At 45.6% G+C, this 17,726-nt stretch overlaps 1 protein-coding gene across 1 annotated transcript in view; it reads left to right on the top strand.

The window, feature by feature from the left end:
* Positions 1–275: 275 nt before the first annotated feature.
* The window catches only part of LOC134568354 (ninjurin-1-like), a 65,059-nt gene continuing 47,608 nt past the window's right edge, over positions 276–17,726 (top strand). Inside the window, exon 1 of the mRNA XM_063426907.1 lies at positions 276–412. Within this exon, the coding sequence (XP_063282977.1) occupies positions 347–412 (66 nt within the window). The 5' untranslated portion in view covers positions 276–346. The remainder of the gene's footprint in view (positions 413–17,726) is intronic.

The raw sequence follows: 17,726 nt of genomic DNA, 5'->3' as shown, positions 1-17,726 counted from the left end.
TGTACACGCGTATTGTCACATAAATGGTTGTGAATTGTATTCTCATATGTGGCAACCCTCGCTAAAAATAGCAAAAAGTAAAGAATTAAAAAATTCAGGGGAATGCAGGGGAATTTCCAGTATTGACGCTGCCAGTGAGATCGTTTGATAACTAGTAGCAGGAATTCGGTACTCTGAGGATGCATAGTGCAATGGTTGGAATGCACTTCCAGTGTCCGCCACCAGGGGGAGGAGATGTTCTAATCACTTCCCATACTGACTCTGCAGATCCTCCCCCTGACACCGGACTGGGGGCCGTCTGGACCGAGCTCTCAGCTGCTGTGTGTTCTATTCTGGATCGTTCAATATGGGGACTCACACCGGAGATATGGAGCTCAATGGGGTCGGGGAGACCGCCAATCTTCAAGGGGAGGTTAGTGTATGCTTCGAGGGGATGTGCGAATTGCATCCCTTTTACTGCTTTTAGTAGATGTGTTCTGATTTTGGCCAGAGGATGTACCCCGATATTTTAGGGGTCATTGCATGGTGGGGATGGGGGGCAGGTGCTGCTCTCCAGCCTGTTGGGGGGCTGACAGTCTCCGTCACTGTTCTGGGGGCAGAGATAAGCTATCACTGTGAGATATATATATAAAGTGCAGAGGTGTATACAAAGTGTCCCTCTCTACCATTACAACATTGTATAATGCTCTGTGTACACCTCTTATAGTTAATGTATATATTTTTCCATGTGTTTAATATGAGTCTGTGTACTGAATACTTGGTACATACAGTTCCTGAGTGCAGTGTATATCTATGTACTGTGTAGAAGGATATATCAGTGTTGGGGACATTAATTACATGTGTATTGTACTTATAAGACGTGTTAATAGTGACATGCTGTGTATATGTTTGTGTATGGTTAAGCATATTGTATGTATGATATGATATGCATTTTTTATTTGTGTATTATTTGTGCACTCTTTACACTTATATATTATATCTATATCCTTTATAATTCTGTTATAATACATGTGTGTCTAAAAGTTTATTTAAAGTGAGAATTGTTGGAGAATTTTTCCAGCTTGTCGCTTCTGACCGTAAATGTCGAATTCACTGAATTCACTACACATTTCCAAGCCATCTATGCTTCTTGTTTGGTTATTTTGGACTTTATTTTAAAATTCACTTGAATTCCAGACAATTCACACATTAGTAATAACCTTGCTAGACCAGAGGATACACATTGCATCAGTATAGTATGTGTCTTTGCAAAGTATAGGTCAGTGATACCTATTAGCTCAGTGATTTGTTGGTTTAAATTGACACAGTCACTATTAGGTCATTCAAAAAGATTAAAAAAAAAAAAAAATAGTAGATATTGGACAAAAGTAGGGGTTTCTTTGTCATATCAATGATGTGAAGAATGTAGCATTTTAAGATATCATATCAATGTTGTCATTTTCAAGGAGCCTTTGCTAGTGGGTGTGGGTGCACCTTTGCATGCCATCATTTCATTGGAGGGTCCTGCAGTCTCCCACAGACCTCTGTTTGGTACATAAATGACTTTATTTGGTTGCCTCGCTATACGCCTCATCAGAGTCCTAGCAAATGAACTATTACCTCTTAAGAAATCCAGACTTATATAATAATATCAGAATATTCTTTCCCATAGCATCTAATTTCTGCGCATACTCGGTAGACATCACTATTATACGGTCATATGGCGTCCTTCATTGACACCCCATGACCATATCTCGCACTGCTACGGAGGAAGGACTGGATATAGTAGTGAGTACTGGAGGGAGAGTGAGCTTGACTTAGGCTCTGCCCTTTTTGAAGATTGTCAAGCATAGGGAAATTACAGAAAACAAAGAAGCCCGTACTTTGTCTTATGTTTTTAAAGATAAATTGATCCAAAATAAAAAAAAGAACAGATTCTGAAAGAGGTTGAGAAGAGGAAAGGATTAGAGAAAGGTACATTTGAGGTGGAAGAGCTGCTTCAAGTGTGCTATAGTAGTTATGGTGCCAGGAGTGCCCTGGCACTAACCCCACCCCCTTTCCCTATTTTAAGTAATCATACAATTTTTGAATGGTTTGACTTCTAACCCGAGGTCCACTGGTGCCACTCTCTGCCTCCACTACTTTTTTTTTTTTTGACAATCTTTATTTTAGTTCACGTTGTACAGGTGTTGTAAAATGCAGTTATACAGAACAACAGCAACAAGATAGGTTAAAGCGGTTGTACATCAAGCATGTCAATAAGCAGATATACTCGAGGAACAGGGCATCTCTTAGAAGGTATAATAGGGAACAAGTAGTCACTAATGGTAGTTCAAGTGCAGTTAACTGTTTTCACAAACGGATCATTAAACCGGGGGGGAACGTAGGTATATTCCCTTATACATTACACTATCGAACAGCGAACAGTGAACGAGCTGTGGTAAGTGTGGGGGGCTGTTCGGCATCTTGGCGACTTAAAGTAAGATTAGTGTGATCAAGGCATTTCAGGGGGTTTGGGTGAGTCGTGGTGGGGAGGTGTTACCGGTCTGTGACTGCGGAGCTTGAGGTCGGGTCAATCAGCTGTGTAAAATCAGGGTGATAGCATCTGTCTTCCGTGGTACAGGTTGCGTCAGGGTATGGTCCCTGTGGAGGGGTCGGTGTACTCCAACCTCGGAGTTCGGATCGGTATGGTGGCAAGGACAGCAGCCCCTTGGTCTGGGATCCGCGGGTTAATCTGGTATATGTGGCACAGCTAATGTGGTCTGTGTAAACAGGAAATGTGTGGTGTCTTATCGAGGTGGTTCTGGAATGAGTGGCTCTTCGGTTCGGTGGGTGCTTCCACTACTTATGCTGGAAGCTCCTATGCATGAATTTTTACTTTCCTAAACTAAGCCTTGCAGTCAGTTGACTCTCGGTCAGTGGGCTAGCGCTACAGGATTTAGCTCAGGAGAGCAAATACCCAAAATGTGACAATACCACTTTAATTGTCATATACTAAAAAAGTATTTGGTCCAAATGTGTTCATCTGAATTAGTATTGTGTATGCATTGGACGTAATGTGTATATATCTGTGTTAATTTTACTTCTCACACTACACCAGAGCCCAGCCAAGCTGGGGATTTCCTTGTCTGGGCCTGAATTTAATCTGCTTTGTAAAACATGCTGAGAGAGCAGCAGGCCAAACATTGTGGACTCTTTTATAAGTAACATGGATTAGCTAGTAATTAGTAATATGAATAAGTCACTTATCTGATCAAAACTCCCACTTTCCTAGAACACAACATATTCATGGCAAGTAATTTATTTATTTATATATAATTATTTTTAATTGAACGGAAACCTGAAAATTGCTTACAGTGATGGAGAGTTATGAAGCAAAACCCGTGCATGTATTAGCCCAATAGAGCAATTTTTGGAGAAATGTGTCATCTTTGAGGGCTTCTACACAAAGCAGAATTCAACCTAGACTGCATGTGTATTTTTTTATCGCATATACTTGTGCAGAGCATTTGTGTCCTTGTATGCTAAAAATTAGCTTCGCTCGGCTCTTTTGGAGCATTTTAACCCTGCAATTTAAACTTTGCCAGTCCTGCAGAATGGCAGTGTATTAAATTGCAGGGTCAAGACAACATGGGTATGGCACTCACAACATTTGGGTCTGGGTGCCTGTAGTGTCACTTTAAGAACACATGAAATATAAGGAACCTCTATTGTCAGTATATGAGAACAGGCAGTTGTCGTCGTCCCCCCCCCCAAAAAAAAACAATGAAAAAACTATTAAATCATTACCATAAAACCAAGAACATTAATTTGTCTCCATTAACCCCTTAAGGACACATGACGTGTGTGACATGTCATGATTCCCTTTTATTCCAGAAGTTTGGTCCTTAAGGGGTTAAAGTGATTCTCTAGTGCCAGGAAAAAAAAAAAGTTTTCCTGGCACTGTGGAATCCTAAAGTGCCCCCTTCCCTCTCGCCCCCCCATCCGACATCGCTAAAGGGGCTAAAACCCCTTCAGTCACTTACCTGAATCCAGTACCGATGTCCCTCGGCGCTGGGTCAGGCTCTGCCTTCGCTCCTTCCTCACCGACATCCGCCGGCGGGGGAGACCTCATGCGCATGCACGGCATTGGCCACGCACACGCATTAGACCTCCCCAAAGGAAAACATTCAATGCTTTCCTATGGAGGTCCCCATGCATAGCGTGCAGGGCCAGATTAACATAGGGGCTGATGGAGCTGCAGCTCCAGGCCCAGGCCCAGGCCCATGGTATAGGCCATTTAAAAAAAGTACACACCCAATGGTTACACCTGCACAATGTAAAGAGGAAATAAAGGAAAAATCCCCTGACGGACTGTGACAAAGATGACATCAATGCTCATGAGGACTTGTTATAACATTTCTGTACAGTCAGCGTGGATGTACTTACACTGAATATGTTTCGTGGCTTCTGCGTAAGCCCGCGCAATGTTATCATGTCACTTTGTCCGGAAGGATGCAAAAATAAAGTACTTAAAAAAAAAAAAAAAAAAAGTACACACTACTTTTGGGTTTGCCACCTGGCTGGTATTTTACCAGCACAGCCGGTATTTGGGGCTGTCTGGCCATGCCGGTATTGCAGCAATACCGGCAATACAAATGCAGATATTTTTCTCAGTATAAATGAAGATTACTCTGCAATACCAGCACCAGCCAGTAGGGGTCATTGTGTGTGGAGAGAGGCAGGGATAGGAAGTTACAGCATATCCCTACCTGCCTCTCTCTACTCACTGATCCGCAAGGGAGCAGCTGCACAGCACAGAGAGTTCAGACAGCAGCTCCCAGTCTGCAGACAGACAACAGCTCAGGGAAGTGAAGCATGGGGGGGAAAGGCAGCAGGGAAACTTGGGGACACTGAGACACTTGAGGACACTGTGAGACATAGGGACATTGGGAGACACTAGGGACACAGTGTCTCCATGTGTCCCCATGTCTCCCAGCCAATGTCCCTAGTGTCTCAGTGTCCCCACGGCTCCCAGTGTCCCCACGGCTCCCAGTGTCCCCACGGCTCCCAGTGTCCCCGCGGCTCCCAGTGTCTGTGTCTCAGTGTCCCTATAGTCTCATTGTCCCCATGTGTCCCAGTGTCCCCAAATATCTGTCTCCCAGTGTCCACGTCTCTCCCAGCCAGTGTCCCTAGCGTCTGTGTCCCCATGTCTCCCAGTGTCCCTATATCTCCCAGCCAGTGTCCCTAGTGTCTGTGTCCCCATGACTCCCAGTGTCCCTATATCTCCCAGCCAATGTCTCTAGTGTCTCAGTGTCTCCACGGCACCCAGTGTCCCCTAGTCTCCCAGTGTATGTGTCCCCATGTCTCTCAGTGTCCTTAGTGTCTCAGTGTTCCCATGTCTCCCAGTGTCCCGAAATATCTTTCTCCTAATGTCCATATGTCTCCCAGTGTGTGTATCCACAAGTGTCCCCAAGTGTCTGTGTCCCCATGTCTCACTGTGTCCACATGTCTCTCAGTGTTCCCTAGTATCCTAGTGACAATGGAAACACTGAGACATGGGGACACGGGGAGAAATTAGGACACTGAGACACTGGAAGACTAGGGGACTGGGCTTCTAATTCTTTGGACAGACATGCCCCCTTTTTGGGCATGTTCGCCCCTTTTGGCAGTTCTGATCACGTGATTCACTTCAGTGCCCCACCCTTTTACACCGCCCATTGACTTCATGCTTCACTGGACACTGCTGTTAGGGGGTATGGATTTACTTGAAAGATGAAAGCATACATTAGAGATTAGCATAGGGTATGTGTATTCTTATAGCTGCATCCTTTGAGTTTCCCTCCAACACCAACTCCATCAGATACATGACGCTTGAGAGGTTTAACTGTTTTAGTGTTTTTGGTCGATAAGATTCTGTAATTAGGCCCTATCATTATTATCAGCACTAGGCCCACTGGGCTCTTAATCTGGCCCTGATAGCGTGAGGTCGTCCAGTGTCGTTTAGACGACCAAAAGTCTATGGGCTGAAGTGGTCTGGATGCCTTCAGTGTCCCTTTATTCCCTTTACTGACTCATACTTCCGAATCGAGATAAGGCACTCATTTCTATTGAACAGACACATCAGACTCGTAAATCACTCCATCACGTCATATGTTTAATATGGAGATTCAGTGCCAATGTCTGGTCAAAATGTCTTGTTTTTTCCACTAACCGGTGCATTGAGCTGAACTGACAAGCAGATTGCAAGAATTTCCAGGGTTTGCAGTTTGGATCGCAATTGGCCTTACTTCACTGTTTAGTAAATAACCCTTTTTCTGCTAAGTAAAGGGAAATATCTAGTTGGATGAAACATCTCCTTACATGACATTTTTTGCATCTGTTTAACCAATTAAAGAACATCACCTTAAGTATGGGTCTTGGAAGAAGGTCATACACAATTTTTGAAAAAAACATTTGTGTTTATTTTTGAAGTTGGAAAGAGGTGCCTTCAAGTGAAAAAGATAAAGTTATATCAGTCAGTCACCCCATGGCACATAAGTCAGCAGAACTCTGCAGACAACAATAACTCTTGTTCTATAAAACATTCAAGACATAAAAACTAATTATAGTGTACTGTAAAGGCTATGGTGTCAGGAGCACCATGGGGTACCTCAATGTAAGTGGTTAAACCACTGAGGTTTGCAGGGCACCAGTAACAAACTCCTACTTGTGGTGCAGGGCTTAGCTCATGCCTGTGGCTTGGCTGGTGCTGGTTTATCTGGCCATGCATGACAGTTCTTGGCTTCTACTGGTGGTACAGATCTTAGCTCATGGTCAGGGCTTAGCTAGCCATATGTGACAGTTCTTAAAGGGACAGTATAATCACCAACACAACTTTAGCTTAATGAAGTAGTTTTGGTGTATAGATCATGGCCATGCAGTGTAATTGCTTAATGTCTCTGCCATTTAGGAGTTAAATCACTTTGTTCATGCAGCCCTAGTCACACCTCCCTGCATGAAGAAGAAGAAAAGGAAAGTAACCGCGCCCCAGGATTATGTACAGAACTTAATACGTACACAGGTCTTTGGAAATTATACAAGGATTGGACAAATAAAACAGAAGAAACAATAATAGTTCAATACAGTATGTACAGTAAGTGTGTGATGTGTGACCTTGTGTGATTACACTCACATTTAATTGATCTATCTCAGAGCTCAGGTATTTCAACGCATGGGCGGAACAATCCCCGTCTAAGGATATAAGTTAGGCAGATCTCCCTGCATGTGACTTACACAGCCTTCCTACACACTTCCTGTAAAGAGTCATCTAATGTTTACACTTCCTTTATTGCAAATTCTGTTAAAGTTTGAATTTCTTATCTTCTGCTCTGTTAATAGCTTGCTAGACCCTGCAGAAGCCTCCTGTGCTTGATTAATTCTACATTTACACAGCAGGATATAAAAACTTTGAACGTAAGTTACACCTGATTAAAAATAAAATAATTTTGTTTTCATGCAGGCTGTGTCCATCACAGCCAGACAAAGGTGTGTATAGGGCTGCATAAACAGAAACAGAAGTGATTTAACTCAGGGCCGGATTAAGAGCCCAGTGGGCCTGGTGCTGACAATTATGATGGGGCCTAATTACAGAACCTTATAGACGAAAAACACTAAAACAGTCATATCTCCCAAGCGTCATGTATCTTATGGAGTTGGTGTTGGAGGGAAACTCAAAAGATGCAGCGATAAGAAAACACATACTCTATGCTAATCTCTTTATCTAATTTATGCAGCAGTGTCCAGTGAAGCAGGAAGCCAATGGGCGGGGTAACTCATGCAAATCACATGACCAGAACTGCCAGAAGGGGCGAACATGCCCAAAAAGGGGGTATGTCTGTCCAAAGAATTGGAAGGCCAGCCTGGCATCAGTGTCCCTATGCATCACAGTGTCAGTGTCCCCATGTCACCCAGTCCCCTAGTGTCCCAGTGTCTGTGTCCCCATTTCTCCCAGTGTCCCCATGTCTCAGTGTGTCCTGTGTCACTAGGATACATGGGAACACAGAGACACGGGGACACTTGGAGACATGGGGGCACTGAGACACTTGGGGACAATGGGAGACATGGGGGCACTTGTGGATACAGACATGGGGACACAGAGACATGGGGACACAGACATTTGGGGACACTGGGAGAAATGGGGTCACAGACACTAGGGACACAGAGACATAGGGACGCAGACACTGGGAGACATGGGAACACAGGACACAGACACTGGGAGACATGGGGACACTGAGACACTAGGGACACTGGCTGGGAGACATAGGGAAACTGGGAGACATGGGGACACAGACACTGGCTGGGAGACATGTGGACACAGACATATGGGGACACTGGGAGCCATGGGGACACTGGCTGGGAGGCATGGAGATACTGGGAGCCATGGGGACACTAATACTCTAGGGACACTGGCTTGGAGGCATGGGGACACTGGGAGACATGTGTCTACCTATGTCTCACAGCGTCCCCATGTGTCTGTGTCCCCTTGTCTTACACTGTCCCCTATTTTCTCAGGGTCCTCATGTGTCTCAGTGTCCCCACGTCTCCCTGATGCCTTTCCCCTCATCCCTCACTTCCCTGAGCTGTAGTCTGTCTCTGCAGGCTGGGAGCTGCTGTCTGAACTCGCTGACTGTGCTCTGTAGCTGCTCCCCTGTTTATCAGTGATTAGAGAGAGGCAGGGAGGGATATGCTGTAACTTCCTATCCCTGCCTCTCTTCATACACAGTGACACCTACTGGCCGGTGCTGGTATTGCAGAGTAATCTCCATTTATACTGAGAAACATATTTGCATTTGTATTGCCTGTAATACTGCAATACCAGCACGGCCAGGCAGCCTCAAATACAGGTTGTGCCTTAAAATACTAGTCAGGAGGAAAACCTAAGAGTAGTGTGTAAAAAAAAAAAATGATTTTTTTTTTTTTTTTAAATGGGCCTATTCCATGGGCCTAGGCCTGGAGCTGCAGCTCCATCAGCCCCTATGTTAATCCGGCCCTGATTTAACTCCTGAATGGCAGTGAATTGAGCAGTAAAACTTCAAGGGCATGATCTAAAACCGCTTCAATAAGCTAAAGTTGTTTTGGCGACTATAATGTCCCTTTAACCCCTTAAGGACCAAACTTCTGGAATAAAAGGGAATCTTGACATGTCACACATGTCGTGTCCTTAAGGGGTTAAACTACATTACATTATTAAGAAATCAGTATGTGTAAATAAGTACATTTTTGTTGCATATATTATTGTAAGAAAGTCACCTAAAATTTCTCAGAACAGCTTACCCCTGCCCACACCCCATTAACTACCCTAAAATTAAAGTGACCTTCTTTTACTTTTGAAATGTTGGGAGACATGCTAAAACCTGCCATAGAGCGAGACAGAAATTTTACTGCAGAGCAACATAGGCTTTTTACAAAGCAAAGATTTATAGTAGTAGATAATGTCCAAATAACAGAATACGTGTTGTCGGTTAACATTCTCATTAAAAATATTAACATTTTATAAGTAACAGTTGGTGCATTTAGTAAAATTTTATTGAAATCTGTCCCAGGCAAAATGCAGCAAAAATGTCCGTCATTTCCAGTTTTGGCTTCAGTTGAGCTTGTGGATGTGTCTAAATAGATACTTTAAGAAGTTCTTCGGAATTAGTGGAAAGTTTGATGATTTCTGTTGAGTTCACGCACGGTAGCTGTGGTCTAGATGGGCGTGCTGGTTTCCAAGAGGAAGTGGGAGAAGGGTGACACTTTTGCAATTCCGACGAAAGATAAACATTTAAGCTAGTGGAAAAAAAAGGATATACTGATGGGAAAAGTTGTTACACAGTAGCTGTAAAATATATTTGTGTGGTGTGCCACACTACAAGAACTCCATTAAATACCGTATATACTCGAGTATAAGCGACCCGAATATAAGCCTAGGCCCCTAATTTTACCCCAACAAACTGGGAAAACTTATTGACTTGAGTATAAGACTAGGGTGGGAAATGCAGCAGCTACTGGTAAATTTCTAAATAAACTTAGATCTTAAAAAAATGATATTAATTAACAGATTTTACTATTAACATGACGTAAAGTCATGATTTTATTAATGACACAGAGGCGAGTATTATGCATTCTCTTTCTTTATTATACTCCCAGCAGCAAGAAAAGGGAAGTATGAGAGAATCATTGAAAAAAGGAAACCATAACAATAGCCTGGTAACAGTAGCACCAATCAGCATACAGTATAATCCATATAGGTGTAGTGTTCCTTGACTCCTCCTCTTTCTGCGTAGATCCTGAAGACCATTAGTGCAAATTCAAGTATTCCAACCATAAATACGAATCCACGAACAAAAAACCATAACTGGAACTTCAATCTAGAACCGTTTCAACCGTGAACTCTCCAGTTGTATTCAAGCTAAAAGAGAGGAGAAATATGGTAATATCGAAATCTCGTGACTGTCATTCCGCAATCAACAACTCGTAAACCATGTTAATCAAACGATGTAACTATATAAAAGAAATTTTTCAGCCATATTGCTAGATCAAAATGTATCACATAAGTCATATTCATAGACTACTCACTCACCTGTGTCATGAATGATCTTGTACTTACCGTATTAAGGCATCCTAAATGCTTCATGTTCTGGGTTGTAATCCACTCACCACCCTGGGTAGGGCGGGTGGGAATAATACTCGCCTCCGTGTCATTAATAAAATCATGACTTTACGTCATGTTAATAGTAAAATCTGTTAATTTTATTAAAGACACGGAGGCTCCTATTATGCTATTTCAAAGCTGAGCAACCACTGTATTCGAAATGTGTTGCACTGGGCGTAAATAGAAATTACGAAATGTAGACTCATTCGACCAGTCGGCTGCCCGTAGTATGTCTTCCAATTTACAACCCAACATGGACGCTTTAGAGGCCATAGCTCCGCGAACGGAATGTGCGGAAAAAATCGAGGTGTCTATGCCTGCCATTGACAGCAACCACTTGATCCAACGAGCTAAAGTAGCAGTAGATACTGGTAGGTGAGGTCTTTTGAATGAGATGAACAGTGGATGGATTTGTCCTGGACGGAGTGAAGCCGTGCGATGCTCATATTCCTTCAGACATAACACCGGGCACAAATTTGGGTTGTCCGGCAATGCTGGGTAGGAAACTTCCTTAGTCGAGGATTTCGTTCTCCGTGAAATATTGAAGGATACTCCGTTTGGGGTAAAAACACGTGCATGCCAGTCTAGCGCCCTGACATCGGCGACTCGTTTACATGAAAGTAAACAAAACAGCATCAACAGTTTGGCCGACAATTGTTTCAGTGAAAGTTCCTGGTTCATTGGCCACGATTCGATCAATCGCAACATCACATTGACATCCCAAAAGGAAGAATATCGAGTTTGAGGAGGACGAGTAAGACGGATGCCTTTGAGTAAACGACAGATAAGGGCATGCTTACCTATTGGGGTGCCATCCAACCCCATATGTCCCGCCGATATAGCTGATCTGTACAGATTTATAGTACGAAAGGCTTTCCCTGCCTCAAAGAGTAGAGTCAGAAATTGTAGGACTGCTTCTGTAGAAGCTGATATGGGATCCATTGACTGTCCCATGCACCAATCAGACCATTTTCTCCAAGCCGATCCGTAGGCACGTCTGGTACCTGGTGCCCATGACTCTGCCAAGAGACTGAGTGTCGTCTGCGAAACCTCCTCGAGATTCCATGATCTCCTGAAATGAGCCATGCCATCAGTTGCAGTAGGCCTTGGTTGGCCAGTTCGTGACTCATTCCCTCTGGGTTGGTTAAGAGGTAGGGAATGTCCGGCAACAGTTGTGGGAAATCTATCGACATTTCCAATAATTGAGGAAACCAAGGTTGTGACCTCCATAACGGGGTTATCAGTGCTAGCGTCCCCTTGGAATATCGAAGGACCGTCAGGGTCCGAGAAATGAGGTTGAACGGGGGGAACGCGTAGTTCCTGTCCTTGGTCCAGTCCTGCAGGAATGCATCTGTTGCCAGAGCATCTGGATCCGGTCTCCAACTGAAGAACCGAGGAAGCTGGGTGTTCAGTCGAGACGCGAAGAGGTCTATACTGAAAGGTCCCCAGAGCCGCGAGAGGCGCTGGAAAATCATTGGATGGAGGTGCCAGTCCCCTGCGTCTCGAAGGTATCGGAAGTTCCAGTCCGCCATTGTATTGTCCTGCCCTGGAATGTATTCTGCTATTACCGAAATGCTGTGTTTCAGGCAATAGTGCCAAAAATCTCGAGCCATCAAAGCGAGAACCTTCGATTTTGTACCCCCTAGATGGTTGATATAACGTACCGCTGAGATGTTGTCCATCTTGATTAAGATTGAGCATGAAATGCCTGTGGGGGTCATACTGCGAATGGCAAAGGACGCTGCTAGTAGTTCTAGGCAGTTGATGTGTAACAGGGACTCTTCGTTCGACCATCTGCCACCGGTGGAAACTGACCCGCAATGCGCGCCCCAGCCGTGTAAGCTGGCGTCCGACTCTATGACCAGGTCCGGCGTCGATCCAAATATCGCCCGTCCGTTCCATGCCTCCATGTGTGCTAGCCACCAGTCTAGTTCCTCCCTGGAGTCTTCGTCCAGTGTGACGCAGGTTTCGTATGAGTGACCAGAGCGTAGATATGAGGCTTTGAGTCGTTGTAGGGCACGATAGTGTAGCGGTCCTGGAAAGATCGCCTGTATGGACGATGCCAAGAGTCCTATGATCCTCGCCAGTTGTCGGAGGGAAATAATTGTACGGTGCATAAGCCGTTTGATCTCCTTCTTGATCGAAATAATTTTGTCTTTGGGTAGACACAACCTCTGTTGAACAGAGTCGACTTGGAAACCCAGAAATTCCATCTGCCTGGAGGGTTGTAGAATTGATTTTTCCCAATTCACCAAGAATCCTAAGTTTTGGATAAGGTGGATCGTCCAGGATAGGTGAATGCGAAGTTGGGATTGAGATTGGGACAGAAGAAGGATGTCGTCCAGATAAATTATTAATCTGAACCCTCGTGTGCGCAGGAAAGCAATCACTGGTTTTAGCACTTTTGTGAAGCACCATGGAGCGGAGGATAGGCCGAACGGCAGACATACAAACCTCCACTTCGTTCCCTGCCATTGAAACTGTAGTAAGTTTCGGTGCGCTTCTGCGATCGGGATTGTCAGATAAGCGTCCCGTAAGTCTATTTTGACCATCCAATCCGATGGTATGAGGAGGTCCCGAAGGCAATGAATACCCTCCATTTTGAAATGGTGGTACTGGACATACGCATTTAGGGGCCGGAGATTTATTACTGGACGTACCCCGCCTCCTTTCTTGGGGACCAGAAACAAGTTGCTCACGAAACCTTCTGTGTCCCATGGGATTTGTTGAATAGCGTTCTTGGGCGCTAATTCTGCGATCTCTGTAGAGATCATCATCTGGTGTTGGCTGGCCATATTTAGTTCTCGAGGGAACTGTGTCTGAACCGGGTGGGAGGTTAACTCCAGCATGTACCCTTGTATCGTATTTAAAACCCAAACATCTGCGGTTAAAATCTTCCAAGCATGTTGAAACAATGCCAGTCTGCCCCCCACTTTTACATGGGAAAAACGGAGATATTCGGTACTCACCATAAGGTCGTCTGCTTGAAACAGACCCCCGTGGTCCACGGGAACTCCAGGGCCGACCCCGAGAAGGGAAGAAAGGGGTATAGTGCCTCTCTGGTACTGGTCTCTGATTATTAAAGGAGCCTCTGCCGGCTCTGGTTGAGCCTCGAAATCCACGGCCGGGTAGACGGCTCCTTCCTCTGCCGGCCCCTCCAAAAACCCGTGGTGAAAAAACTCTCTTAAGAGATGTCTGAGCCTTATCAATTGCCGTGAACGTCTTAACGTACAGCCCCAGATCCTTAATAAAGGATTCGCCAAATAATAAGCCTTTAGCCGCTGGGCCCGGCTCGTTGGTTGCCATGCTGGTCAGTTTGGGCTCAATTTTTAGGAGAATCGCCTTTCGGCGTTCGGTAGCCATAGCCGCATTGGCGTTACCCACCATGCAGACTAATCTCTGCAACCAGCCTATCGCTACTTCAAAATCAAATTCGCTTTCGCCCGATTGGGCGGACTCCACTAGCTCGTATAGTTTAGTTATGGGTCCCAAAGTATCAAGGAATTTGTCTTGACAATTTCTGAGGGAAAAATCTAATCCCTTCCTTGGTTTCCAACCAGACTTGTTCAAGAATTGGACCAGCTGAGGGTCCACGTCTGGTGTCTTTTCCACCGAGTCTGGGAGGATGGGACGTGGGCATTCTGCCCGTAGCTTATTACGCCCCTCTTTGGATAAAGGTTTTCGCACCCGAAGTGCGAGATACTTCGCAATGTGAGAAGGCGGCTCCCATGCTGCCGAGCGAGGGTGACGGAGATCATCTGGGTCAAATAACAGGTTACCCAGTGGGTCCCGCAAATGGTCGCCCTCGCCAGAGTCAGGAGGCGCAGTGCCCTGAGCCGTACTCTTTTGGGTAGCAACGCCTGTTTGGATGTCAGACCCGGAATCTGAAAGTTCCGCGCTGTAGTGATTCATATAGGAGTCTTCATACTCCTCCTCCACACTCCGGTCCGAATCGGACGAATCCCCATGGGCACGTGCCCGTTTCCAAGTTCTGGCCGATTTTGCCCGGCCAGGGGCTCTAGTGCGCGGTGGTATCGCGCCATCTTTGACAGCCTGAGGCGTGTCATTCAATGCAGGCTGAGCCTGCAGTTCTGGAGGGGAGGTCACATGTCTGCTCTTTGCCAACGCCTTACGTCCCGGTTGTGCCACGTTAGTGGGTATCGGGTTGCGTGTGTTCTGCATTCCACTAGTCTGTGTCTGTATCAGTGCCTCTGTTATAGACTGAGTGATAGAGGACGACATTACCCCCATCGCAGAGGTTAAAGCTCTGTTAATGGATTGTGCCATGGTAGCGTCCAGGAGGGATTGAAACTCCTCGGATGCCATGAGGCTGGCGTCACTTAAACCTCCCTTGTTAGAGGGGGAAACGCCTGATGTGGGGCACATAGACCCTGAGGGTCTGTCACTCTGATCCTGCATAGCAGATAAATCCTTACAGGGAAAATATATACCCTAGTTCAAATAGTGGAAAATATTGGGCCCAGTAAAATCCTCTATACACCTGGTACCTAGCCAATATATATAGCCTGTAAAGGAACTAGCTTGAGGAAAAAACAGCACAAAAGAAGGGTGTCAGGATAGATTAATCCTCCACACCACACTTACAGTTTGGTAGAGATATGACAGCCAATAACCTGTAATAACATCCCAGTCTGGGTCTTAGGAGAGTGCTTGGCGGGTAGGAGAAGCCGGTAGGAGCTAAAACCCAGCAGATTCCCGCCGAAATCGCGGTAAAATGGCCACCGCGAGTGTAAGTTACACTCCCGGCGACATAAAACCAAAAAGATGGCCGCCGAGCTACCAACTGCGCATGCGCGACCGGGCTGAAAGGGGAAAATTACTTTCAGGGACCGCGCATGCGCGGCCGCCCGCAAAACCGCGGAAAGACCGCGGACATAAACCGGAGGTGCAAGCCAAGCACCAGAAGGTAGAATAAAAAAGCCCCAGACACCTAACAGGGAAACAATAGGTGAGGGCAGGGAGGAATCACTCTCTGAAGCAGGCAAGAAGCACTCTCCTGACACCAGAAGGGGATATACCACAGGAGCAAACAATAATGATATCACAATATAAGTATTACACACAATTTAGTGAATAACCAATTAATGTGTAAAAATTAAATACAAGTAAATGTATAAAATTTCAGGAGTAGCAAGATGAGGTACTTAACTTGTCTGAGGGAGCAGCAAGAAAGAGGAGGAGTCAAGGAACACTACACCTATATGGATTATACTGTATGCTGATTGGTGCTACTGTTACCAGGCTATTGTTATGGTTTCCTTTTTTCTATGATTCTCTCATACTTCCCTTTTCTTGCTGCTGGGAGTATAATAAAGAAAGAGAATGCATAATAGGAGCCTCCGTGTCTTTAATAAAATTGAATATTTATTTACAGTGTGTGTATATAATGAATGCAGTGTATGTGTATGAATACAGTGTGTGTATGAGTGCAGTGTGTGTGTGTATGAGTGCAGTGTGTGTTTGTGTTGCAGAGCCTTGGTGGGGGGTGGGCATTTTTATTATGTTGATGCTTAGAAGCCCCAAGCCATTGTCAATTCAGCTCACCTTCACTCGTTGTCAATAAGCTCACCTCTTGTGAACACACACACAAGGCCGGTGCAAGGATTTTTGGGTACATAGGCGAAGATGCATTTTTCCGCCCCCCCCCTCTCTAAAATTAACATCTTCACCTATGTGCCTCCTAACCAGCCCCTCCCTCTTCCCAGTCCCGTAGTGTTCCTCTCCTCTCCCCCCTCTTTTCCCTGTCCCTTGGTGTTTCTCTCCCCTCCCCTCTCTGTCCCTTGGTGCACCCCCCACCCTCTTAGCGGTCACACTCCCCTTCCTGGTGTGCCTCCTACCTGTCTTGTAGCGTTGCGGAGCAGATCCTCTACAGGAGCTTCCGTTTTCTGTACCTGGCTGGACTGACAGGAAGTGCTCTCTCAGTGAGCACTTCCTGTCAGTCTGGCCGGGTACAGAAAACAGAAGCTCCTGTACTGCGCTCTGCTCCGCCACGCTACACTCAGTGGTGTATACACACTAACAGCCACACACACTCAATGACAAACACACAGACGTCACTGCAGACACAGACTCACTGATCTGACACACACTCATTCATTGACAGACACACACTCAATCACAAACATACTCTCACTGATTTGACAGACACTCACAAACACACACTGATAGACACACTCACACTGACAAAACACACTCATACACTGACAGACACACACATTCATACAATCATTCACGGACACACACACACACTTACAGACACACACTCACAGACAAACACATACACACACAGACACACACATAAACAGACACACACACTCACAGACACACACACTCTCTCAGACAAACACATACACAGACACACACACTCACACTCACAGACAAACACATACACAGACACACACTCACAGGCAAACACATACACACACACAGACACACACTCACACATAAACATACACTCACAGACAAACACATACACAGACACACAAATTATTAATAATATCCACCCAGCCTCCCTACCTGGAGAGCTGGTGTGGATCTGTCCCTGGGGTCCAGTGGGGCTTCAGTGCGGTGGGCGGCAGTGTTCTAATGAGAGGCGGCGAGGGAGCTCTAACCTGTCTGGTCTGCTCCCTCGTGGGCTGTCTATTGATGCAGGGAGCCGGAATATGACGTCATATTCCGGCTCCCGCAGAATCAGCAAACGGCGCGCGAGGGAGCAGAGCAGACAGGTTAGAGCTCCCTCGCCGCCTCTCATTAGAACACTGCCGCCCGCCGGGGGTCCAGAAGGTGACCTGGCAGGAGGGAGCGCTTCCCTCCTGCCGGTCACTGAAATCTGGCGCCCCCAGAGCCGGTGCGCACTAAGGCGGCCGCCTGTGCCGCCTTATGGACGCGCCGGCCCTGCAATGCTTACATGCGCAGTGACGCTTTCATTACTTCTAATAGCTGATTATTGCTTTCAATGATTCTCTATAAAATGGTTTTCATTGGTGCATTGTGGCAAGAGCTTCGTATGTGCACTAGGGACCACAATGCTTCTTAACGAGATGCATTTGATTGGACCAATGTCATGTGATTT

This window comes from Pelobates fuscus, chromosome 7 (genome assembly GCF_036172605.1).
Source record: "Pelobates fuscus isolate aPelFus1 chromosome 7, aPelFus1.pri, whole genome shotgun sequence".
In the NCBI taxonomy this organism is placed as follows: domain Eukaryota; kingdom Metazoa; phylum Chordata; class Amphibia; order Anura; family Pelobatidae; genus Pelobates; species Pelobates fuscus.
The sequence above is the reverse complement of the archived record's forward strand: the minus strand, read 5'-3'. Positions and strand labels throughout refer to the sequence as shown.